Below are 25,640 nucleotides of genomic sequence, written 5' to 3'. Positions count from 1 at the left end.
GGAGGAATTATTAAATCACCTTTCTCTAGCCTGTTCTAAATATTGACAATGAGATCTCATGTATTTTGAACAATGAGCTCAATAATTTTTTTTACCTTTTATTTGGGATTTTGTAGTTTGTTTTTGAAAATAAGTGCTTCTTTTCAATTACATGCTTTGAATTTCAAATCGATAGCCAACATAAAATAAAACAGCCTCTGGAATATAGAATACTATACTGTCAATTAAGATCTTATAATCTTTGATAAAAAGTTATATGTGATATACAAGCCTTTTTTGACATGTTTGTATATGTGAATGGCTTGGTTAGACTTTTATTAAGTCTATATCAATGCTTTGTGGGTTTATTTTCTTTCAAATTTTCACATGAGATTTTCCATTTAATTTCTAATGAAGTTTTAATTTAATATTATACCGTTGGAGCCAACTCGTTAAGTCAGAATATTTTCAATAATTGTTCAGTTACCTACCTCACTGGGTTATTTTAAAGATTATATAAGAAAGTGCTTTGAAAGTCCTACATGAGACACAAATGAGACAGTCTAGGTGTCTTCTTTTGACCAAACTTTTTATTAAAATTGTTGCTTGAACAAAATAAAAACATGGAAGATATTCTATTTTATTCCTCGTTAGACTCGCAATTATTATTGAATTATTCAGATAACTGTTTTAGTGATTGTAATCTTTTACCTTATTACTATTTTGTATGTTCCTTGCATGTCTTGCTACTTGACGTAATTGTTTTAAAAGGTGAAAGATTATAAATTACTTGAAATAATGAGTGAGAGAGAAAACCTAATATGAGATCCATGGTTTTGAATGTGGTTTGTGTTAAAACAGAATCTATGGTTTTTTAACGCTCCACCTGGAGTGGAAAAACAAACCCATCACATTACCAGAGTGTTTGGAATTAGGGCATTCTTTCTTCCTTAACATTTGTTATTTTGGAGAAAAGAAGAAAAAATAAATTTTAAAAAGCACAAAGAAACTCTGTAAGAATTTTTTCTTGGATGTCCCTTAATTTCTATCCAAAGCAACTAATGCTCTCCATGAAAATGTGTCATGTGAATTCAGCCCTTTGGGAACTTGCTTTTGGGAAAACAGCCCATATATCACTGTGCTGTATGTACCTATTCCTGTTTGCTCACACATATGTGAAGACTGTAATAAATTCACTATTTTAAATTATTCATAAAATTTCTGCTTTGGTCCTGAAAATTTCCTAGCACATTTCCAAGAAGTAAGAGAAAGAGACTGCCTAAGCCTTTTAAGTATTTAGCCTGTCTGATGAGACTGCTGACATGAGTGACAATTAGTACAAATTACCATAATTGTGTTCTTTGGAAGAAATGCTACAGTGCTTCTTTAGGAGCAAATGTGGGCTTCCGCTTAGTAAAATGAGTTGGATACTTTGATTCTTCTGGGCAGTCGGAAATTCACGATCGGCAGTGTGGTATTCCCACATTGTCCACTTCAGATCCATCTCAACAACTATAGCCCTCCCTTTCCTTTCAGTGAAATAGGTCCATTAATGTAATGCACCTCACTCTCATTCACTCTAAGGAAGTTGTATTTTTATTACAGAAAAACTATCACATAAATACAAATTACATTTTTTCATTAGAAAACTACTTTTCATTTCAGAAAAAATTCAATTAATCATGAACAGGGTTATGCTTTCATCAGGGAGAGAAATATGTAATTTTTCTTCAAGCCTCAAACACATATAATGAAATCTTTTCTTGGAATCCACTCTTAAGATGGATTTTTAAAAGTATAGACTTTATTAAAATCTCAGTTCAATTAAAATGCATTCAGTTACTCTAAATCTTTATTAAAATCTCAGGTAAAATTGTACAACAGTGTAAAAGAGACTTGTACTCTTTACCAGGAAGTTAATTCTAACAAATGAACATAAAGTGCACAGTTTTGCTCTTTAGGAGAGAATAAAAGAACAAGCTTTGGGCTTCGAGTTGGGGGTGGGGAAGGATGGGAGATGGAGGTTGCTTTCTGTGTAGTAACTTCAGGACCTGGTTTCCTTCCACATCTTATCATAGGTCAACATTACTTGTTGATATGGATGTGACATTATCTTGTGTGAGTACCCTTGCTACTACATGGCCTATCTATAGAATACATTTTCCTCACCACCTTAATCAAAAAGACCCTGTTTAAGGATTTTATTTCACCCTCTTCTTTGGATGTTTTTTGGTACCGTGTCCCTGTTCTTTTTCAAGGGCCGCTAGAAGATGCCATTGAAGAGGAAGAAGAAGAATGTCCATCAGAGGAAACAGACATCATCTCAAAAGGGGACTTTCCATTGGAGGAAAGCTTTTCCACAGAATTTGGGCCTGAAAATCTGAGCTGTGAAGAAGTGGAATACTTTTGTAACAAAGGTAATCATTAATGGCTGGATGCGATATGTGAGTCTGTTTACTCAGATGATTTTGTATGGTTGAAAAATGCACTGATAGAGTGGAGGAAGAGTGTTGAGAGTGCGAAGACATAATTCAACTGTCTGAAAATACATGCAAGATTTTTTTTTAAACATACAATATTATTTTGAAGGATAAAAGAAATTTTATAATCCATAAATCATATTGTATATTTAAACACATAGTTCCCTATTGATTGGCCAATTAACTGTGAACATTTTCATGTTGCTTGGCCAGATAACTATAATACATTTAATGTTTATCGTTTATCCTTTCAACAAATATTTACTGAATGTCAGTTTTTTGCAAGGCACTGAATTAGCCATTGAGGGTAAGAAGGGAATGGGCCAGAGTCCCCACCCAAGTTTCTAGCTCATTCCTTTTGAAAACTGAGTGCCTTAACTGTTTGACATTGACTTTCAACATTGAGAATGGTGCTTTTTTAGATATTGTCAAATAAGAAAATACACGCTCTTTCTCTCTTCTAGATATTCTTTTTACATACTAACATTGTAACAGAAGAAGAACCTGAGACACTATATCTCTGCCTATTTCCAACCTTGACTTGGAGCCAAGTGGCCTTGCCAGTAACTATGTCCTCATTGGGCATGTATACTCATTTTTAACTCGCTTTTTTCAAAAATGAGTTTAAGGTTCCTTATGATTCTTTTTAATTTCTTTATTTGATTGTTTTGCCTTGGCAAGTGAGATGGGTCTTCTGTACCTCCCACACCAATGTATAATTTCACAAGTGTTTGGATCACTTCCTTGGTTTAGAATAGCTACTTTTATTGATTTTACCATGGTCGTTTCCCAGAGGGCATGACTGTATGTCTATATGTCTGTTTGTGTTTCTGAATGCACCGTTTTTATTTTTTAGGCAGACAGAGAAGTTATGTGGAGTGATTTTTTTACCTGTTTGTGTGAATTTGATGATGTGAATTGGCAGTCTGAAATCAAGAATGCTGATATAGCTTCCCCCAAAACTTCTAATATGCATGCCTCAGTCACCAAATATACATTTGATACATATTATTAAAACCTCAGTATAGGGCTTCCCTGGTGGCGCAGTGGTTGAGAGTCCGCCTGCCGATGAAGGGGACACGGGTTCGTGCCCCGGTCCGGGACGATCCCACATGCCGCGGAGCGGCTGGGCCTGTGAGACATGGCCGCTGAGCCTGTGTGTCCGGAGCCTGTGCTCTGCAACGGGAGAGGCCACAATAGTGAGAGGCCCGCGTACCGCAAAAAAAAAACACCCCAAAACCAAAAAAAACACCTCAGTATAACTTTCTCTTGATTCTGGTGTGTTAGAAACAAAAGAAGCCAGCCAGTTCCCATCCATGTGGTCAGTAGCCCTAAGACTGTGGAAATGGAATGATGGCACTAGAAGTGGGATACATTGAAGTTCAGAAAAACTTTGACCATTAACTCCTGAAGACCTCAAGATGGCTTTGTAACATGGTCCTTGTCCCCCACATCAGAGACTTTTGGTTGAAAACAAGAATGGTATGGACCAAACAGGCCTTCTTAGTTAGTAGTCACTCAGAGTTCAGGCCAAATTAATATTTTCTCTTGTTGTTTTGGATGTTAGAACCATTTCTTGATGCTACACACCCACAGCAATACATATTAGAGCTGGCTGGAGAGGAAGAGTTTTTAAATCTGTTGGAAGACATCCCATTTTCCATCTTTATCAGGAAATATATCCGTTAGTGCATTGTATAGCACCTACCTTATGTTGTGGGATTACATTAAAGAAGGAACCAGTAGCTAGTAAGTATCATTTATTCTTCTTGCCCTTGTCCTTAAAAGAGTGAGTGTATGGAGTCAGACGTTTTTGTCAACTTATTAATCCAGGGAGGCAGTAATAATAGTTATTATTAGGTGTATTTTACATTTTGGGATCATCATTGGTGATGGCCTGTATTTAAGAAAATAGAACTCCAAGTTTTAAGTTAGTGGTTTCTTGGAAGAAAATCGACTTATGGCAGATGCTTATTACAGGATTACATAATTATGGTCCCAGAATAATAACCTCCATCTATATTAAACAGTCTTAACTCATGAAAAATAATGACAGGCCTTGAGGAACAACAACAAAAAAGAACTGAACTACAATTATTAAGAACATTGTTTAGTGGCTATTTTTAACTTTGATAAATCATTGGAAAGTTGAAAAATATATCAAAGTAATATTTAATATATGATATAGGTAATATATTAAATAAGATATAATTAGTTAATATATTATATATTGTACAAATAATTCTCTAATGTTTAGTTGGAAGCTAGAAAGTAATGATACGTGGAAATAAGAATTCTAATTTTTCACATAGGATAAATACTACTATTACTGTTTCAAACCACTGTTGCCTTATTTAATAGGAAAAGAATTTCATTATTTTACTCTCATAGAATGTGAGACCAGGGAATTCCCACTGAAGTTCCTACTAGGAACTGGTGTGAAAGAGAGACAACTCTTTGATATGAATTGCAGCCCCTTGAGGTCATACAGGGATTCCAGGGATTCCTCATTTTTCATTTAAGTTGATTAACTATAATAGGAAGAGAAAATGTCCTCTCTGGAAAATTAGAATCTAGTCTTTCTGCAGAAATTTACATATTAGTCTCAGTGACACATAATTATGTTTTCTTGCCAGTTGCAGGGAAAAAGATAGATTAGGCATTAAAAGCATATAAGTATTTAAATGGTTAATGATGCCAGTGTCATGATTGAAAAAGCATGTAAAAATTGTGCTTCTGAAGAAAAATATTTTTAAGTTGGGATCACTGATGAAACATACTTTTTGCACATATTCTGAATCATTTATGACAACTTAAAAATTGTAAGTATATATAAGAAAATGAATTGGATTACTTGGGAAGTTTCTTTGTCTAAAGATCTAGCCATGATCAAAATCTAGCAATGACGCAGTTGTTTAACTGGGTTCCAGGGGTAACATTTTTGAACATCAAATGCTTTTTTCTTATCAAACAAAGGACAGGAATTTAAAAACTCAGATCGCAAAAACATGGTTAGAGTATCTTGTTTTCCAAACAAGGTGTCTTGACACATTGTCAGAGAAGAGTACTGAGATACACATATAGTTACAATATATCTTCATTTATACTTTAGCAACTGTATTTTGTATAAAAGCAATCTATGCTATTGTAACTTTCCTTTTTAGAAAAGAAGAAAAGAAAAATCTCTGCTCTGTAGAGACAGCTTATCATAGGTAAAAGTTCCTTCTTCCCTTTGAAATTGAGCCTTCTACATTATACAGGATGTTTTCAGTGTTTAGAATGACTCTTATTATTGTGGTATTTTTCTCAGTTCCACATGGATATTATCTATTCTCTTGGTGTCAAATGAGAAGGCTTTTTTTTTTACACGTCTCAAACTGTCTATTAATATTAGTAAAGTTGCTAGTTATATTATAAAATGTAATTAAATGCGACCCAAATCACTCTCGTAATGTAATATTCCACGGAAATGTCAAAAAATGTTGGTCAGAATTTTGTCATCTTTAACTGTGTAGAATTCTTAATCATACAAATCTAAAGCATAAATAATCACAATTAAAAATGGAAAAGATCACTTTAATAAAACCTTGTTATAGTCTCAGGCCTAAAATATGAATCTGACAATTCTGTTGCAGATTCCTGTTTCACTTTTTACTTTGGGTTAGTTGCATATTTCGTGTTTTTTATTTTTCATCTTTGAAATGAATGAAATGAATTATATTTATAAAAAGATGATATTTCAAAGTTGCTTTGATACTTTTAGATTTTAAGAATTTTAGCAAAGTGTAAAGCAATACTTTCAATTTGCATCATCCCCTTTGGTGCAGTGAGTTTAGATCATTTGGCATCTTGCCTTACCGTATCTCAGAGAGGAAGGAAACAAGCAAGAATTATTTCCTTGAATTTGCAGATGACGAAGACATCAAGGCTGGGTCCATGAGTGCTACACATTTCCTGTGGTACTGGATTATTTGCTTCAGTGACTTTTGTCTGCCTTTATTCTGATTTATAGAGTAAACATGGAAGTACATCAATATTGGTTTAGAGCTAAGCGAACTAATGTAAATTGAAATATAGGTGGTCTGGAAAGCAACCTGGGGAGCTTTTAGTTATGTCACTACTGGCAGGTGGGAACTCTTATACATTAGCAATTCTTGGATAAACTCAAAGACAGTAAGTTTTATAGTGGGGCTGATACTGGAGCAGCTCTAAAACAGGTTTAGTATTATTAATTATTTGGAAGACTGTTTCCTCACTGCAATATTCAAGTTTGTTAATGACTAAAGTAAATTAACATGTCTTGGGATACATTCCAGGAGGTTGGCACAGGATATGTGAACAGGAAGAAAATTGTCAGGCCAGTATCACTAGGCTATTAGAATGTAATGCTATCAACAGGCAAACAAACAAACAAACAAAAACCTCCAAAGAAACTACATGTCAGTGAACTTTGAGTTAATCAATAATGATTTCCTGGAAAAGTTACCAAGGATCCTTACAAACTGGTCTCTGATGACATCATCTCTAAACAAAGTCTGAAAGGGAAATGATGTCATCAAAGTTGATTTTGAAAGAAAAACAAACCTTACTTCTAGTCCTACTATCTAGATATGGAGAATTGTCAGAGAAATCACTGGGTGCGGTGCTTTACCTAGAGAGATGAATTAATGTTAGAGCTCTTCAATCTGGAAAGATTAGGGTTGAAAAAGAGGGGCATAATGGAAAGCCATAAAATAAGGAAACATATAGTGTAACAATGGGTGTTTTCACCACATTCAAAAAGATTTGACCCTGATAATATGCAGAAAGTAAAAGTCATATTTCTCTTTTAAAACAGCTTTAAAGTAGAAAAATGCAAAGCATCTTAAAGAAATTAGAAAAGAGCCTGAGTTACTCAGACTTGAATTTAGCTCTAGGCCCAGAAGTAATTAATACCAAACCAAAAGCAAACATAAACAGATATTTAATTAGGTTGGCAGAAGCTTCCAGTTCTGTTCAATAGACTGAATTCAATACAACTCAACTCATATATTAGGCATCTGCTATGTGTCAGACCCTCTTCCTGGTGCTGGGGATACAGCAGTAGACAAAAGTCCACCACTACTCTTGAGATGAGAGAGAGATAATAATCAAACTCGCATTGTATAATACGACACGTGATGTTGAACATTATGAAGAAAAACAACACAGTCAGGGTGATAGAACGCCATTGTGTGTGTGTGCACTGCACGCTATCAGTAATTTATAAGGCGTGATGATAGGGTAGGTGAACTTTGAGTGGAGACCTGAGGGAAGGAAGTGAGCTTCCGGTACTCCAGAGTCAAGTTGGCTGTACCTATAAGGCTAATGTTGCAGGAAGCCAGAAGAGGACAGCAGAGAGCTGGGGGAAGTAAGGGAGGTGCGGCCATACCTGTGGAACTTCTAGCTCTAGGAATCTGTTGGATTCTTACCACTGTGGAAGGCCTGGGTGAGTCACAGAGGAGAGTTGAGGTGTAACTGGGAGAAAAGGCGTGGTCATGACACAGTTCGTACATACCTAGAGAAGAAGGTCTGCAGAAAGTAAAAGTTAACGGAGGAAACGGAAGCAAGCGAATTGGGGAAGCTGTCAGGAGATACAGATAACTCCAGTCAGAATCATCCCTTTAGCCAAAGGCTTGATGAGACGCCATCTGTAGCTCGTTAATGTAGTTTTCGGAAGAACAGTTTGGGGGTGTTTGAGGCTGATATGAGTCACTTTGCTCCCTTCCACAACACCAGAGCTGGGTATATGTTCTCTATAAATTTTCACATCCTTGAATCAGAAAGATAGAACAGGAGGCATGAGAATCAGAATCATTTCATCATTGTGCTTAACTATTGCTGCCAATAAGTTGCCAGACTCATTGGGATGTTCGCCCCCACTTCCTTTCTTCCTTTCTGTCATTTGTGTCATTCTGTAGCTTTGATTACAAATTAAGAAATAACTGAGGAAAAGCCATATTTCTCATTGGACTATAATAAATTAAAGCCTGGATCACTGGCATTTGTCACCCATTCCATGTTAAGTAAAGCAGCAAAAACGTTATCTAGATTCTTAATACTAGAAGAAGAAGAAGAAAAAGCACAGCTTCATGAAGCTTTGGTCGTGGGAGTAGTAACTGCTTATTTTTCACTTGATCCAGTGTCAAACGTTCATGCTATTTTGTTTCCTATTTTCTTCTTTTCATTTTATTACTATTTTTTTAGTTCAGAAAGTCTATTTACAAATATTTCATAAATGCTTTTCAGTCACTTTGCTTTCTTCCCTCCTCATTTATGCCTTTAATGACACGTTTTTGCTTCCTCTGATGCTTGGGCAACTGGAATCAGAATCTGCAAAAGGCAGCTCTACCGTACCCGCTTTGAGTTCAGTAAGGAAGGAGATCTGTACCGGCGACTTTGTTCCTTTTTCCTAACGGGATTAAGAAGCTGAGCTTTCTAAATTCTTGCATATAACATTGACATTTCCAGGGTGTGTTTGGACAGGGGAGTTCAAAGAGAAGGAATAAAAAAGAAAAGCCAATATGACTTTGTTTTTTACCTTGCTGGAGGAGCTGTTTGTGCAAATCGCCCATAAGCTTATTGACCTGAACCTTTGACTCCTTGTTTTCTCTGGATTTGGCTGGAGTGGAGACATTGATGGAGCCCTGATAGAGCTGATTGAACAGCCCCCAGCTTTGCTTGGCACAGACCTCCCTTCCCTTCTCTGCCACCTCCCCCTCCCTCCACATGACATTATTGTGCCTTGGCAAACCCTCTGTTTTCCTGGATCCAGTATGTCTTTTTTAAAAAATTTATTTAAAAATAATTAAATTTTTCTTGCATAACTCATCGAACAATGCAAAATGGAAGTAATTCTTTTCAGAACATAGAAATAGAGGCTATAACGGTGTCCTTTTATTTTTATCTCATAAGACTGGAAAAAGGAAGAAAATATTATGACATTGTGGTATCACTCTTCTGGCCATCTTAAAATCCCCAAAACATAGTTATGTTTGGATCAGTTTGATTTTTTTCTTAAGCCACAATTATTGAAAAAATGAAGGAGCATTTGAAGGCAATTTGTAGTTACCGGGAGTCAGCATTTTCTCTTTTTTTTTTTTTTTTCTTTTGAACCAGAGGGTGTTCAAATTTTGTCCATGACTTAGTATTTTATTTGTAAGAGTCAGATCAAGCTTTATCTGTTTACCTTATCTTTGATCCCAGATATATCATTATAAAAATTTCAACAAAATTAACGTGAGTGATTTTATGCAATGTTGAAATGAGTCATGATGATATCATTTATATGAATCATGTTTGATAATATATACTGCTTTTTTGCATATGGTGAACTAAATTCATTGTTTTCTCTGTGAGCTGACCATTTACAAATCTCCACAGTGCAATCAGCTAAAGGCATTTTTTAGATATAGTAAAACTTGATAAAATATATAATTACATAATTATAATTTATGAAACAATTTCATATTGTAATACAGTGTATTTCATTCTGCTTCTAGCTGACTATGTAAAATGTTAAGAGATATTTGTTTTAGTTATATCTTTATTTTATCAGCATTATTATTGTTTATAATAAAAATTGAAAATTAATATAAAACCATATTTTACCATTTAGAGAAGTTGTCTTTTCTGTTTTGTGGTTACGGTTTCTGCAAGTGAGAGAACATTTTTTGACCTATAAAATTTAGTGTAAGTTTGTTGTTTTTCCTACAATGTTGAAACTCAGGAGAAAAGTAAGAATTTATTTAATCTCCTGTTATTTTACATGTGTAAAGCTAAGCATCTGTATATTAGGAGACATCTGAATTATTGATTGACTTTTTCACTTTTAATCTAGTTATTTAATTAATCATTGATTTTAGCTGAATACCATAAAGGGAAACTATATATTTTTAAGCCCTTTTATTGCTACATTTTCTCAGTGGTATTTTGGGTAGAATGAAGAGCCCATGTTGCTTGAAGGAAGTTTTGGTCAAGTAGTAATTATATAAATAGCTATTCTAAATTAAAAATACAGTTTTCAATTTTATGCTGCTCAAATTAGAAAAAAATATATAAAACAATTCATGCAGATCTACACTAGTTTGCCAATCATTTACATCTACTAACTCTTAATTTATTTTTCTATTTAAAGAAAATTACAAGTGTGAATAGCATTAGGGAAGCCTGAGAAGCTAATTTATTTTAATAATATGGAATTAATGTGGTTGACCACTTTGAATCCTACTTTTGGTCCCATAATAATTTGAGATAAAATGTTATTTTAGAGAAACTGATCTCTTGGAAGTAGCCATGCCTTTTCTGCTTCTTATTTTTAAACATCATAAATGATTTAAAAATATTTTCTTGGTTCTGCACTAGCATTTTTTAGGTTTAAATCAAATAAGATTTTCAAAGCTTTTAATCTTCTAATATAAAATTCATAGTTTCTTGTTAGTATGTAAAATTTCTCACAGTGTTTTGATTATCATTTGAGAAGCAACAGGCAGTATTAAAGCATTTGTCCTTCCATTACCTGATGGGACAAACTTTACCTCTGGTAGTGCTAAACATAGAATGTGTAAAGGGAAATGTGGAAAACTGCCATAAGATGAATTTAATTATAGGAATGTAGTCAATCAGTTTTTTGTTGTTCTTAAAAGGTCAAGTAAAAATAACTGAATGTGTTACACCAATGAAGCAAATACTGATAACGAATGCAGATTGCTGTTTCAGCTTCTTTTATTAGTTCAGTGAGATTCCAGAGATTGGCACTGAGACTACATACCAATTATAACAATTATAATAATGGTGATAACAACTTCCATTTGATGACTGCTCCCCAAAGTCAGACATCTTGCTGTACATGTATCATCTCTAATCAACTTACTGTCCTGCAGGGTGGATGTTGTTTCCACCTGTGACTTCCCAAGGTTCAGTAACTTGGCCAAAGTCACAAAATTACTAAAGGTTAATACCAAATTCAAACCTAGGTTACTGTACTTACGAAGAATGAGTGCTAATTTCATTTTCCGATGTCCATCATTATGTAATCCTTATAGAAGGGGATGGACACATTGGAAGAAGCCTGGCTGTATGAAGTATAAAACTCACTTTTTCAAGGTATTTTTAACACTTATTACACATGACGCGTCAGTCAAGATAAGGGCATACATAAAAACAAGACATTTTAAAGGATAAAGTAAATAAATTAGGGGTGTGCTTAAAAGATTTCTTTTGGTCCTCCTTTAAAGACTCTGTCCATATAAACCAGTGTGCAGTAAGTAGAGTTGGCATTTTGATATAATGAGAGGGCTATATTGAAAGCTCTTTAGACTCATTATACTAGCTGGAAGATTATGTTACCCTGATTTGGTGGCCTGAAATAAGCCACAATTTCTCATTGCTTGTTTTCTTGTGAAGTTGTTTTCAGGTAATTCAAAAGACTGGGGACAACCCAAAATGTGTGTACTTGGGCAGAAGCCAGTAACAAATGGGAAGATGTTTACAAATCCATCAAAACTGTTTGGATAGGAATTTCAGCCCTGTAGAAATGTTTGCAAAGTGAACTCTTTAAAACAGCTTGACCTTAACACAAAATAAGGCCAAATAAAAAGCGGAGAGAGGAAGGAAGGAAGAGGAGAAGAGAGCATTGTTTGCAGCGAAAGCTCTGGGCACTGTGAAAACTTTTCACTTTTCTGAAGGAAATGCAGTGCAGCAGATGGTAAGGGTGGACGTGAGATAAACATGGGAACTGGAAAAGTAAGCAATACATTCTAACAGGTTCTGTATCAAAGATCTGGAGAAGTAGAAAAGATTAGACAAGGAACTGTTCTGAAACTTGACAGTAGCTGTATCTTTACCAAGTCTTACCCACATAGCAGAGATGGAAAGTGGAACTGCACAGACAGGAGGCTGTGATTATATTTTTCTGACAGTGAGAAGGGAAGGTCTTTTCAAGGATTATTTTTAAAGATAGAGATTTATCAAGGTGGAAATCTATAGGACAGATGTATAAAACTCTTTGTTCCCCCCCTACCTATTTAACAATGGAATTTGATGTAGCTTCTGTTCTTGCTGTAGAATTAACACAAGACACTGTACTTTGGGTCTTAGATAATCTTTTCCTTTTTTCAATGCAAATTATGGTCCAGACTAGTTAACTAACACTGAAAACCTATGTTACCTGTTTCTAGTTGTATAAGAATCGGAATGTATGAGTGCCTATAAATGACCACGCATGTACAGAGGCAGATAGGGGAATATATAAAGAATGTTCTTATTTCTTCAAGATACAGTCGTCTAGTAAAGGAAGGAAAACATATGTACAAGTGAGGCAAGGGAATATGTATATATATGTATATGTGTATATATATATGTGTGTGTGTGTGTGTGTGTGTGTGGTTCTTATTTCTTCAAGATACAGTCGTCTAGTAAAGGAAGGAAAACATATGTACAAGTGAGGCAAGGGAATATGTATATATATGTATATGTGTATATATATATGTGTGTGTGTGTGTGTGTGTGTGTGTGTGTATATATATATATATATATATGTATGTATATATATGGAGTGGAGGAAATGTTAAGTTTGGGCTGATTAAAAAAGCAGTGTATTCGTTCTCAAGTTTCCTTATGGTAATGTGCATCGTTCCAGTATGGAAACTATTCACCAGCATGTGTCTGCCTCATTTAAGCCTGTGTCCTGTGCTCCTACATCCTGTCCCAGTGACTGACTACTAAAAGGGAATACCACAATACAGTAACTCAACAAGAAGCAATTCTACAATAATGTGGGGTGACACTGATAATAAGAAAGAACAGGGAAGATAGCTAATATCCTAAGGAAAACCCAATTTAGAAAAGAATGATGTTTTCTCCATAATACTGGCAGTTTATCTTGGGGAACTTTTAAAGTGGCACTAAAAAAATCAAATAATTAGTAAATGGAATGAATTTTAAAAGTTTATGTAAAAATGCATACCTTATCTTCACACTTATCATTGCCAAAAATATTAAATCTACTCATTCACCTTTTAAATTTGCCAATTATTTAGTTAGTTTGATGTAGTGTAGTGTAGCTTCAGAACTCCTCATTTGCACAGACTCCTTCCAAGGCTCTGCACCTAATTTTGTAATTATAACTTTACACTCTTCTTTTAAGAAGAGGCCTCTCAAATTGAATAAACTTCAGGCCCCACGAGGCCTGAATCGACCTCTGTTAGTACCTTCATTAAATATGGATGATCTCATAGGAGACAGCAATGATCAAGAATGTTGTTTGGTTTCAACTTCCTAATTTTTGGAAAACCTTGAATAAGATTCCTAAAATGTTTTGGCATTTATAGTAGATATCTGAATTTCAAATCTGTTATCATTCTAGGATAAGTTGCCCTGAGCCTAAAGAGAGTATAAATACTCATGAAAGCACTGTGTTAAAAATTAAAGCAGAGAGGGGAAAACATTCTCCCACATGTCTGAAAATCTAGGTGATGCCGTGGATGCTATCTCTGTTTTTTCTTGTGTTATAAGCAGCCAGGGATCTCTTGCTGGCCCTGAGGGAGGAGGTGCTCTGGGAAGACCTTGTGGTAAGAAGAGTTTGAATGGGTCTCTTGATAACATTCTGGGACTATCCCTGGTGGTGGAAGCTGGGTATGGCTCTGAGTTTGGACAGGGCTGACGTAACCTACAATACTTCTTATTTTCCCCCCACAGATATGAAAAACTTCATTAGGATTAGATTCAGCTATAAGAATAGGTTCCTGGAAGCTGCCCCAGGACTCTCCCGTTTACAATTCATTGTCCAGAACTTAGTCTTAAGGAGTGGTCCACCTCAAGAAAAGGGAGGCTGGGAAATGTGGTCTTTATTATTAGGTGGCCACATGCTCACCTCTAAGTTCTGTTACTATGGAGGGTTTTCACTTTTGCAAAGGGCATTGTTTTTATTCATCTTTGCTTGATTATTGGGGTAATGAATGACTGAAAGCATTGTGGCAGTCAGTCCATGCCACATGCGTGTTTTTGCGATCCAGTAAATATTTATCGAACGCCTACTATATCAGACATTATGGGACATGCTGTGATTACCATGTAAGTAAATACAGTGAAGGTCCTGGCTATTTTGGAATTTACCTTATAGCGAGGAGGCAGACATTAGTAAAATAATCACACAAGTGGTACAGGGCGGTTTGAAAGAGTGAGGAAGGTCAAAGCGTTCTTAAGAATGTGACACTTGAGTTGGTATCTAATGCTGAGTTAATTAGGTAGAAAGAAATAGTAGGGTTCCAGACAGAGGGAACAGCAAGTGGTTAGCAAGAGACTAGTGAGCATGCAGATTGTGGTGGGACTGTGGTCGGAGTTGACCCAGGAGAGAGATGTACGAGCCAGACAGATCAGGAAGGATGATGATCATAGGGTGAAGGACAGGAAATAATGAGAGGAAGCATAAGAGAGGAAGATAAATACTTTGAAAGCTGAAGTGTTACAGGCAAATCTGAGCTTCCGATAAACCATAGTAGAGAGAGAAAATGAAAGAGTAAGGTATGTGTAATTCCAATGGTCAAGCAGTAGAAAAAACAGGGTTTATCAGAAGAAATATATGTTATCCCCTATTTGTGAGCTCTGAGAGTCATTTATCATCATTAGGGTATTTGAACTAGTGTTGGAAAAAGGGCATTCAGATATAGACCAAAGTCTTTGTTAGCTGCTGTCCCACAATATGCATTCTCCATTGGCCTTGGCTTTTTGGATGTGTGGCTTGAATAAAGTCTATTTAAAATGAGTAAATTATATTGTGATGATGGAGCGCTATGGTAATGAGTGATTGCTTATGACTCATATTCTTAAATGGATTATGAGAAAGGAGGTCGTCTCTGGAATGAATTGTTAAACAGGAAAGAATAAACAATTAGGTTCTATGAAAAGCAATATTCAAAGATCATAACTTTCTCAAATTGGCTTGATCTTTCTGTGTAGATGAGGTTGGCTTGTTGGGGAGACAATTTCAGAGACTGTAAGGTTTGGCTTTACTTTTTGTTATTGTTGGTGATGGTGATGGTGATAATGATGATGATGGTGGCGGTGGTGATTTCCTAAAGGGAATGCTGGGTTTGAAGCTTGAAGACTGAGTCCAGAAAACTGAAAGCTACTGGTTTCCTGACGGCAGAACAACAGATCTGTGAATAGGTCAGTTACAGTTCAGAGTATTATCATTTACAGACCATCAGGCATTACTTTGTCTCCTCTTTGGAACAAGATGTGCTTTAATTTTGTAGAATCCTCCTCTGAGTGGAATATAGTAGTTGCAGTGAATTTTCTTTTTAGTTGCAGTGAGGTTCTCTTGTTTGTTTGTTTTGGTTTGGGGAGGGGTAGCTGGGGAAGAGAAAATAAAAATTATTTAAATACAAACTTTGAAATATGTATTTTAGAAACATTTTTCTTATATATCTGACTCTTTCAAGTGCTCATTGTGAGAAATAACGAGGAGTGAAAGTTCTTGAATGATAGATACACTGCTGAGAATTTGCCTTATTTTATCTCATGTGGAAATTTCCCTTATGTTCCAAATCTCAAACGAACTTAAACTTTGAGAAAAATACTTTTCACATAGAGGCTGATACTGACATCAGGAATAAATGTTCAGGACTGTAGAAAGAATTTATAAATCACTGTTCTTTCTAAGTTGTCAATACTTTCAATGTGACTTTTATCTGATACAGTTACCGTAAACGTTAGTATTTTCAATAATTTTCCCTTATTAACTATAATAAAATGCCACAAATTACAGTAGTTATGCATTGACTGTAGAGATTGAGTTTCCTTTTCAAAAATGACAGACTTAGTCCAGGACCACTGTCATCAAATATTTCAGGATTGTTTCCTGATCTGGGGTCTGAAAGTTTATAATCAAACAAATGTGGATTCTATTTTTTTTACCTGTTCAATTCATACTCTGAGGTATGAAAAAGGCTATTATATAAGTTACAAGGAAATCACATGCATTTAAAGAAATGTTTGTGTACTGACTGTTAACTATCCAGAACACGGCAAAATCCTACATTTTCGTATACATTTATAGTAAGTCGAGGGAAACTTTAGTTAGACATGATTATGGGAATCCACAGAATAATGAACATATTCTTTTCAAATGGTCGAAATATTTAGATTATTTTTAGGTATTAGCAAAAAAGGGTAACAATTGCATGTTTTTTTTTTAAATTTTTTGTCTCTGGAGATAAACTGTGTCTGTAATTTGGCAATGCAGAGTTAATTTAACCTGGCACCTTTGTTTGGATAAGCTATAACCAAACAATTGTTTTAAGCCAAACACTATTGTGAGGCTATTAGGCAGAGCAGACACAAACTGAATCTTAAACTTAAATGTGCTCACCCTTCAATACAAACTGCAGTTTTTGACTGTTACAGTCCTTTAACCAAAGCTATCTTGTCTGATGATAAAACCATAAGTGTATGAAGCTCACACATTTTTCATCTCTTTTATGACCTTATCTTTCATGAGCGGCTTCTGTGAAGGTATCCTAACTATAGGAAGCACCTGGAAAACATATGTGATATCTATTCTCTGATAAGCAGTTGTGAACAAGAAAGTAGATCTGTCACTCCTGAACTGTTCATTGTTAAAAAATACTTTGATGATTTAGCTGATTGCAAAATACATTATAGGGATGGCTAACAGCTACAGTAACACTCCTAGTCAAGAAAGTTCAATAGTTATATTGTACAGGAATTTCTATAAGAGGTTAATATTGATAGGAACTACATGGATTAAAAGAGCAGGATTGAGAAAGGCTGTTTGCTTGCATGACTGCTTTCAAACACTGCTGCTGTTTTGTGCTGGAAAAGTGACTGCCTCAGGATGTGGCAAATCTTTAATTTCTACAGGAATATCTAACTTTCAGTGAAAAGATATTTATTTGTGTTTTTGAAATTATTTTTGCCTTGCAAGTAGAGCCACTGCTTTTACCACCTTGCCAACAATACCTAATACGGGATTAAAAGATTCTGTTTCATGTGTTCCAAAGACTATATTTTAGTGCATTTCCCCAAGTCATCTGTGCTGTGTATTATAGTGCTCAATAACACCTTCAGTTTCCTCCTATAGGGCTTTCATTGATTCTGAAAACTAGACTAAGAAAAATGGAAGGGCCCACAAAATATGTACGATATCTTTTAAAAGAGCAACAAAAGAGTTTAATCTTGCAATGGAAAACCATTAACTCCATAGCCATAATTTTAGAAATATTATAGATTTTGTTACCACTTGACATTTATTCCGTTTCATCATTTTATGAATTGGTCTCTGGATATATATAGTGGTTATCCCATTAGATGTGTTTGTGCTTTGCTAAAAATACACTGAAATTTCTATTTATGTATGTGAAGTATGTGAATAAAGAATTTAGCCAATAAGTGAATGCATGTTAAATGCATTCATAGGTGTTTCTGTAATTCTCTACCTAGCATCCTGTCTCTCTTCCTTTCCTCTTCCTACCAACAAAGCTTTTGAAGCAATATCTGAACAAACTTGTCATTATTATCTTAGCTATTAATTATTCATGCCATTTTTTTCATAAGCTACTCTAGAGTGCTGATTTCAAACATATAAGAATCAAAAATGGATAGAAGTTAAAAAAGAAGATGGTCAATGAAGTCATTTCCATTCAAATCAAGAAGAGGCTGGAGTTGGGTTAATATCAAAATAAAGTTCTATTTATGAATTTTCCATGAGAATAAATATATTGATAGGAAAGAAGCAAGTCTCTATTGTAAGGGGAAAATGCTGTTTCTTAAAAGTAATTTAGAGATTTCATATTCGATTAAGTTATTTTTTAATCATTTCATTTTTCATTAGTAAAAAGATTAAAAATGAATTAGGTGAAAACATTACCATAAAAATGAGAGCTAGTTTCCTGAAATAAACTTAGATGATGAAGGGTCTGGAAGTTGAAAAACGTGACATATTTTAGTTATTAAATAGTTCTGAAAGCAATTAATTAGTAAATGTAATGATATTGCAATAGGTTATGTTTAAAAGAATGAAACCAAAATCTAATTTTCTAACTGCACAGTGAGCAATGGTTATTGATTAAGCATCTGTATGTAGTTTGATTTACCAAGTTCCAAGTAAAATAGTACACCTAAAAAAAAATAATGAAGAAACAAGGTTTATGTATGATGAGGAGAAAGCAGCTATCTGATCACATCCTGCTGTCTTTATTGTTTGACATCCAGTAGACTTTGACTATAATATTCTAATGGGTTTGGAGTACGGCCTTTGGAGTTGGACTGACTTGGAATCAATTCTGGGCTCTGCCACTTACTAGCAATGTGCTTAGGCGTCTTCTCACATATCTGCCTATTGGTTTACTCTTCTGAAATATAGGGATAATAATGCATGGCAGAGTCGTTAATGTGATGTTCGAGAAGCACTTAGCTAGTGCTGAGTGGTGCTCAAGAAATGGTAGCCATGTTTAGGTTTACTATAGAACCTGAGCTTTGTGACATGCTCTCTGCTTTATTCATCTTTATGATTTCAGTATTTGGCACGTAGCAGACACTGAGATGAATATAAATTCAATTCTGACCCGTTTTGTTTTCTACACCCAAGTATATCATTTCATATGACATTCTTATGCTTTTGGGCATCTTTCTCTTTTTTGCTTTCTTTCTTTAAGAAAACACAATTTAATCAGCAAACGAATTTACTCTTCTCTCTCAGGATTTATTTTTATTAATGTGATATATATTGCACATTTACGCAGTTTCATAAATGGTTTAAAATAGTTGCAAAATGTAATTTCTTTAGAGCTGTTAATTGTGTACAATCAACTAATTTTACAGTGCTTCTTTAACTGAGTACTCTGCAATATTTATTTTCAGTAGTTTTCTAATTATATGTGCTGCATAATCAAACAAATTAAAGCAAATTGTTCCATGAATCAGGATTATCAATACTGAGTATTGCTCCAGATGTTGGCACAAGTTGAAATCTAAGCTCTACAGTTCTGATTTGGCAGTTGAGTGACATTTAATGAAGGTATTTTATTATATGAAATTACTAGTTCATTTTGAGTAATTTACTAAATTTCTGTGTGCGTCAAACATCTGCTGAGATTTGTCGTCATGCTGCCGTTTTCTTTTCCTAGTAGTTACTGGATGAAAATGATCATGGGTAAATTTGTCCCATACTAAATGAAGGAAAGGACTTCATTCAGTTAACTATCAAATAGTAGGAGTATTTCTTGAACTATTTCTTGTTGGCATCTTAAAACATTGTCTGGATCCTGTTCTTGCATCATTGAAATGTCTTTAGCTTCACCACCTTCAAGTTGTCATTTTTCCTGTGCAGTAACTTAATTACTTAATCTTTTTCTTTGGGGAGATGGTTCTCATTTTTAACCTGAAAAATGGTTTTCAATTATGGAGCCTCAGAACATTAAACCTACGGAGTTCAGATTCATCTAAGATTATGCCTCCAAAATTTCAGGTATTTTATTGGCTTCTTTCTCCAGAAAGCTTCCATGACACCAAGTTTTCATTAAGTGTCATGCATGTATGCTCGTGTCACATCATGGACTGCTCCCATGAAAGCATTCATCGCATGGGGTTGCAGTCTGTTGGTTGGTCTCTGTCCTAATCTATAAGTTTTATGAGAGAAGGAACCATCTTTGTTTTGTATTCGTAGTGCTCAGGGACTCAAAAGTAGTATTTTAATCAGTTAATAAAGAATGTTTTATATCACTTCCATTCAATAAAGACAGACATTCATAGATCTAAGTAAATTCTTTTAACGTCTACGTGTTGTGATTACTTTGCAGTGTATTCTTCCAAACGTACTTGTTTCTCACTATATTTCTGAATACTTTTCCTTCCAAATATGTAATTTGCCTAATAAAATATTTTAGAGTAGACTTAATTCTAGTCTCACAAAAATTGGGGTGAAGAATGTCTGAGACATGAGCCAGAGTGTTGTTATGGATTGAGTGAGGGAAAACTCAAAGACCAGAGGTCTGACAAGGTATGTTCATAGAAACTCAATAAATATATGTTCATTACTGTGTTTGTGTCACATGATCTCATCAGTTCCCCACTGTAATACCTCTAATGCTTCTCCCTGTCTTCAATATGAAGGTAGAACTCCAAAAATAATTATAAGGTTCTCCATGGTCAATGTCATTTTATGCTTTTGGTCTCTGAATTTCCATATCTTATGTGATCTCATTTGGAATTATTCATGGACAATCCTGATTGTTTTCATCAGTGGTTACCTCTCTTATGCATGTGACCTGTCTCCTTAACTAGATTATATGGTCCTTAAGAGAAAGTATTTTTTTCTTTTTCATATATTTCATTGTATCTTCAAAAGTATGCCTTGTAAGTGTTAATTATTGATTGAATTGTGCATGGCACAGTGTATTTCCAACAAATTAAAATGTAATAGTAAAAGTCAGGAAGATTTACTTCTCTGTGTGAACATAGGATGATACAATTAATACCTGAATATGAAACTTAACTTCTCCAAGTAGTTCTGGCCAGAATTTTACACTCTGTTCTCTGGGCCCTTGGATGTGTGATTTTTGAACAGCATAGTCTCATGCTTGCTTGTTTATGCATTGCTCCACGACTAATATTCAACTGTTTCAGGTGTGCATGGTTCTCTCTTCAACTGGTGGGGTAGAGAGGGGAAGCAAGAAAGGATGTTTTGGAAAGAATGCTAACTGACAGGAGACTCAAATTTAATTCCTAACCTTGTACAAACTGCTGATTTTGGTGGTCTTTATGGTGCCTTTCCATGCTCCTTCATATGCCTACTGTTCTGTTTGTTAGGGAAAGGAGATCCACCTAAAGCAGTCTGTAACCCCTGGAATGACTGGGAGGCATTTATTCCTGAAGCATGAGAAGGCTTGGGGGAGATGCCTTATGTAGAAATAAATGTTGTTAACTATAAGACCATAGATAAGTTACTGACCCTATCTGTGCATCAATTTCCTGATCAGTAAATTTTGTCTAATTTGGGTTAGATGGTCTCCAGCATCCTCTCTGATGCTCACATCCCTATGTTTCAAGACTCACAAGACACAAGAAAAGTGCTTGGAAGGCATGGATGTTGTTTAAAAATTATAGGTCACATGCTGTACTCTTTTTTTCTACTCTCTTTCCTTTGTAAACTCCCCATGCATTTTCCTTTGTAAACTCCCCTGCATTCGTGCCTAGAGTTAAACCTTCATTCAGTCTGTGGAAATGCAAGCAAAAGGTCACTCATCTATGTGGTAGATTCTAGTCCCCATGAAAAATAAAGTGTTGGTAAAGTCAGTATATATTACTCTAAATTGGGTCAGACATCCCTGGTAGCACTCAAGAAGGTTAGGTGGTACACTGATATTGTATTAAGTAACACTGACTCAGTTGGTGAGAAAGTTTTCAAGTTTCTTATGTTCTTTCAATATACTGCAAGGCCATAGAGGCCCACGCATGTGTGCAGGCTAAGAACTAGCCCTATCTGTATCTGAAAAGTGAGAGATCTCTTAACCCTGATCTCTGAAGATAACTGGTTCATGTGTCTGTGTTCTATGTGACCTACAAAAAAGGAGCACAGAAGATTCAAACTCTTATCTTTTTACTGAGCCTTTGTACCTTTCTCATGGTTCTTGGACCTTGTCTTGCATTCTCGTTATTTGTGAACTCTCTTTAATGAGTTTTATACTACTTTCAAAAAGGTGTTTTTCCATATATATGCTACTATACCTACTACAGTCCCTTAAACCTGGTAAACGCTTAATAAACATTTTCTGGAGAGAATTTCATTGCTGTTCATTTTGATAATCCAGAAAGGAAGAGATAACTCAATTTTCAAAGAGCCTCCAGTTCCAGACATGGGGTTCGGTGCTGTGGGGTATGTGTAGGAGCCAGTACTACACCGTGAAGGAAACTAAGTTCGACAGAGCTGTCACTGGGTTTCTACATTATCTCTCTTTACTTTTATTCCACTTTTTAAAGTGATTCATTTTGTGAAGCTATATATAGAAATGAATATAAAATTTATGAAGTTTAAACTTCAAAACTCATATCAACATCACACTAATGTCATTGTAGTAATTGTTTCCTGAAAATTTTGTATTTTCTAGGTTACTTTGAAAGATTTTAAGAATTCAATGTATTTTTTGTATAATAATATAAAGATTTAAGTACTATTAGAGATTTAACAACTATGTGGAAAATAGTTATTAAATACTTCAGAGGGCAAGTGATTTAACTTTAAAAATTTAGCATTATTAGATTAAAGGTTTAGTTGCCCTGTTTTTAGTATACATTCTTTTCATTTCTGTCATCACATTTTCTTGCCATTCTGTTTTCTGATTTCTGTTATCCTTTATAAGTAGGAATGATTAATATATTTGTGTGCACTGTATTAAAGTCAATTACTTTCCTTTAAAAAGCAGCAGTACCTTGTTACATTATCACTTAAAATGAAGGTACCTACAAATTAGGCTCTTAACTTTTAAAATGTGATTGCATGTTAAGGTGTTTCTCCTTCTTTGCCATAAATATACTTTTGCTCAAAATATATTACATTGCTTTTCTTTTCTTATGTGAAAATGAAGGCATGATTTTGTGCAAACTAGCTATGCTTCTTCAAGAACAAGTATAGGTTTATAGCTTCTTGCATTGTGAAGACTTGTGTCACTGGCTCATCTTATATGACAGTAATTCAATTATGACCTTTTTATACCCATTTAAAAAATAAATACAAACAAGTTTCAGCACGCTTAATGCTGGGGAAAAAGAAAATCTTCTTCAAAATATCCTAAATTCAACCCAAACATAAGTATGTCTTTTCCTATGGTATTTCTTTTCTGCTGCATATTGCCTTTGCAAAAATGTAATTTGAAAATAAGCATGTTACGGTTTTCTGTATTGAAAGCACTACAATAATTACATACTGCTTTTCATTTTCTTCTGTTAATATTAATAATTCCAAATGAAAAATTTTATGGAGATGTTTTTAATGTTTATAGCAGTTTATTTATTTATGACAAATGTTGATTTTCTTTGTTATAAAGCCACAGTAGTTATCAAAATGATTAATCATAGACCTATGTCAATATAATGACAATATTTGTAACAAATATGTAATTAGACATATGCTATGGACATCCCTCTAGGAGGATTTGAATTTCAAATAGAGGGCTTTAATCACGTCCCTTCCTCTTTGCATATTGGTATTTTCTAGGTGATGATGAAGGAGTCCAGGGGACAGCAGAATCAGATGGGGACACACAGTCAGAGAAACCGGGGCAACCTGGAGTTGAGATAGACGACTGGGATGGACCAGGTAGGACAAAAAATTTAAAATTCAGTCATCTTGTTGCTACTATGAGGAATTCACTTTTTTTTCCTTAAATTTTAATTAAATTATAAAACTCTTACACTCTCACTTTTGATTTAAAAAAATATTTGTGTGTATGTTGGTTACATGGAAGGCTGAATAAATACCATTATTTAAAGAGGATTTTTATCTTTGATAAATAAACTATAAAAACCAAAGTGTTATCACGGCTTCAAGTTTTTCATCTTTGTTTTCTTTCATACTCATGTAGGAATTTAGTTAATTCTACTTGTTTTTTCTTTGAACAGAGATCTTTGCGCTGTATCCACATTCAAATTGGGCATACTTTTAAAGCTTCAAACAAGTAACAATACTCCAAAGAAATACTTTTAGTATAGTCATGTTGTAAGTCATAGATTGAATCCCAGTATGTGTTTAGAAGTTTAGAAAACATTAACAGATGCCCCACTTTGATTCAAGGTTTTGGTAATATTTTTATTTTTATGAATGAAAATTAAATTTGATTTTAAAGTTCATTGATATTTAATCATTTCAAGAAAAACAAAAACTGTTAAAATACTCCAAAAGACCAACACAATTTTATACAAATATGTACAGTTCATAAGAGCTCTGTGGCTAAAATCCTTTATATTTGGTGCCAACTAATTTACAATTGATGGTATATTTATAAATGGAGACTGTTATGTCATAGGGCTTAAGGATATAAGCAAGTTTTGAGACAGTTTTAGCCATGATTTCCAAAGCAGTAACGTTTTTCATTAAGAAAGATCCCTATATTTCAATCACATTTTCACCCTTGCATGACTTTGCAAATTGCTCTCTGCTGTGCATGAAGAAGAGAGGAACTCCAGTGGTAATTTTCTGAAACCAGCAGCTGGAAAATATAACGCAAATAAAAATGAAGATACAGTATATCTGATTATTATGATGTCATTTCTAATGTTATTCATGATACACACAGATGTTTGTATTCTGTATACTATAGCATAATGTTACACAAGATTTTGGATCAAAACATATCATAATTAAAGTACCATATACCACATTTTAAGAGTTTGAAAGAAAATGTGGACATCTGGCATTTTCACCTTATTGCATAATGTTTCTGCCTTAATGAAGGGAAGAATTCTCTTGATTAAAAAAATAAGAAAAAAAACTTTGGAAAAATTTATTTTTTCTTGGGGATTACATTTAACTTAAAAAAGTGGGTGAACTTTATGTTGTATGGTTCTTTATTCATAGAATTAAGTACATGTATGCTGTGTAGAAGAGTTTTTACATTTAAATTAGATTAGATGGCCTTTTGATATGCCTACTGGCAAAGGGTACATTCTGGATTCACTCAAAGGGGCAAACTTGGAGGCGGCTGGTTTTCCTATTTGCTCAAACCTGGGACCCACAATGCTCCCAGCGACTTGTGAGTAAGTAATCAAATTCAGGGGGTGGTGAATTACTAAACACATACTGCATACCCAGTGCTTCCTTTTTCAGGAAGCTTTTCCAGAAATAAAGTTATGTGTTAGCTAAAAGAGAGCGAGAGCGAGAGCGAGAGCGAGAGAGAGAGAGAGAGAGAGAGAGAGAGAGAGAGAGAGAGAGAGGGAGGGAGGAACAAGGATAAAGCATGATGCTGTCCATTCAGGATAAGATTTTTCACTTTTGAGTTAAATTTACTTAACGTATGTGATTTGATAAACATTTTATTCAATTGATATCAGTGAAAACGTATATACTCTTTCTGTGGCACATATGAATGTATAAAAACTTTAAAGGGAGAAATGTATGCCTATAAGCAGGTATGCCTGGAAAATTCATCC

General features: G+C 34.6%; 1 protein-coding gene across 2 annotated transcripts in view; it reads left to right on the top strand.

The window, feature by feature from the left end:
* The window catches only part of ZFPM2 (zinc finger protein, FOG family member 2), a 474,885-nt gene that overhangs the window by 102,934 nt on the left and 346,311 nt on the right, over nucleotides 1-25,640 (top strand). Inside the window, exons 1-3 of one of the 2 annotated variants that reach the window (XM_007446543.1) lie at nucleotides 1,997-2,033; nucleotides 2,238-2,396; nucleotides 23,710-23,811. In XM_007446543.1, coding sequence (XP_007446605.1) covers nucleotides 1,997-2,033; nucleotides 2,238-2,396; nucleotides 23,710-23,811 — 298 coding nt within the window. Of the gene's footprint in view, nucleotides 1-1,996; nucleotides 2,034-2,237; nucleotides 2,397-23,709; nucleotides 23,812-25,640 lie in introns of those variants that run through there. The other variant, XM_007446542.1, reaches the window with a different exon arrangement.

Source organism: Lipotes vexillifer, unplaced genomic scaffold (assembly GCF_000442215.2).
Source record: "Lipotes vexillifer unplaced genomic scaffold, Lipotes_vexillifer_v1.1 scaffold327, whole genome shotgun sequence".
In the NCBI taxonomy this organism is placed as follows: domain Eukaryota; kingdom Metazoa; phylum Chordata; class Mammalia; order Artiodactyla; family Lipotidae; genus Lipotes; species Lipotes vexillifer.
The sequence above is the reverse complement of the archived record's forward strand: the minus strand, read 5'-3'. Positions and strand labels throughout refer to the sequence as shown.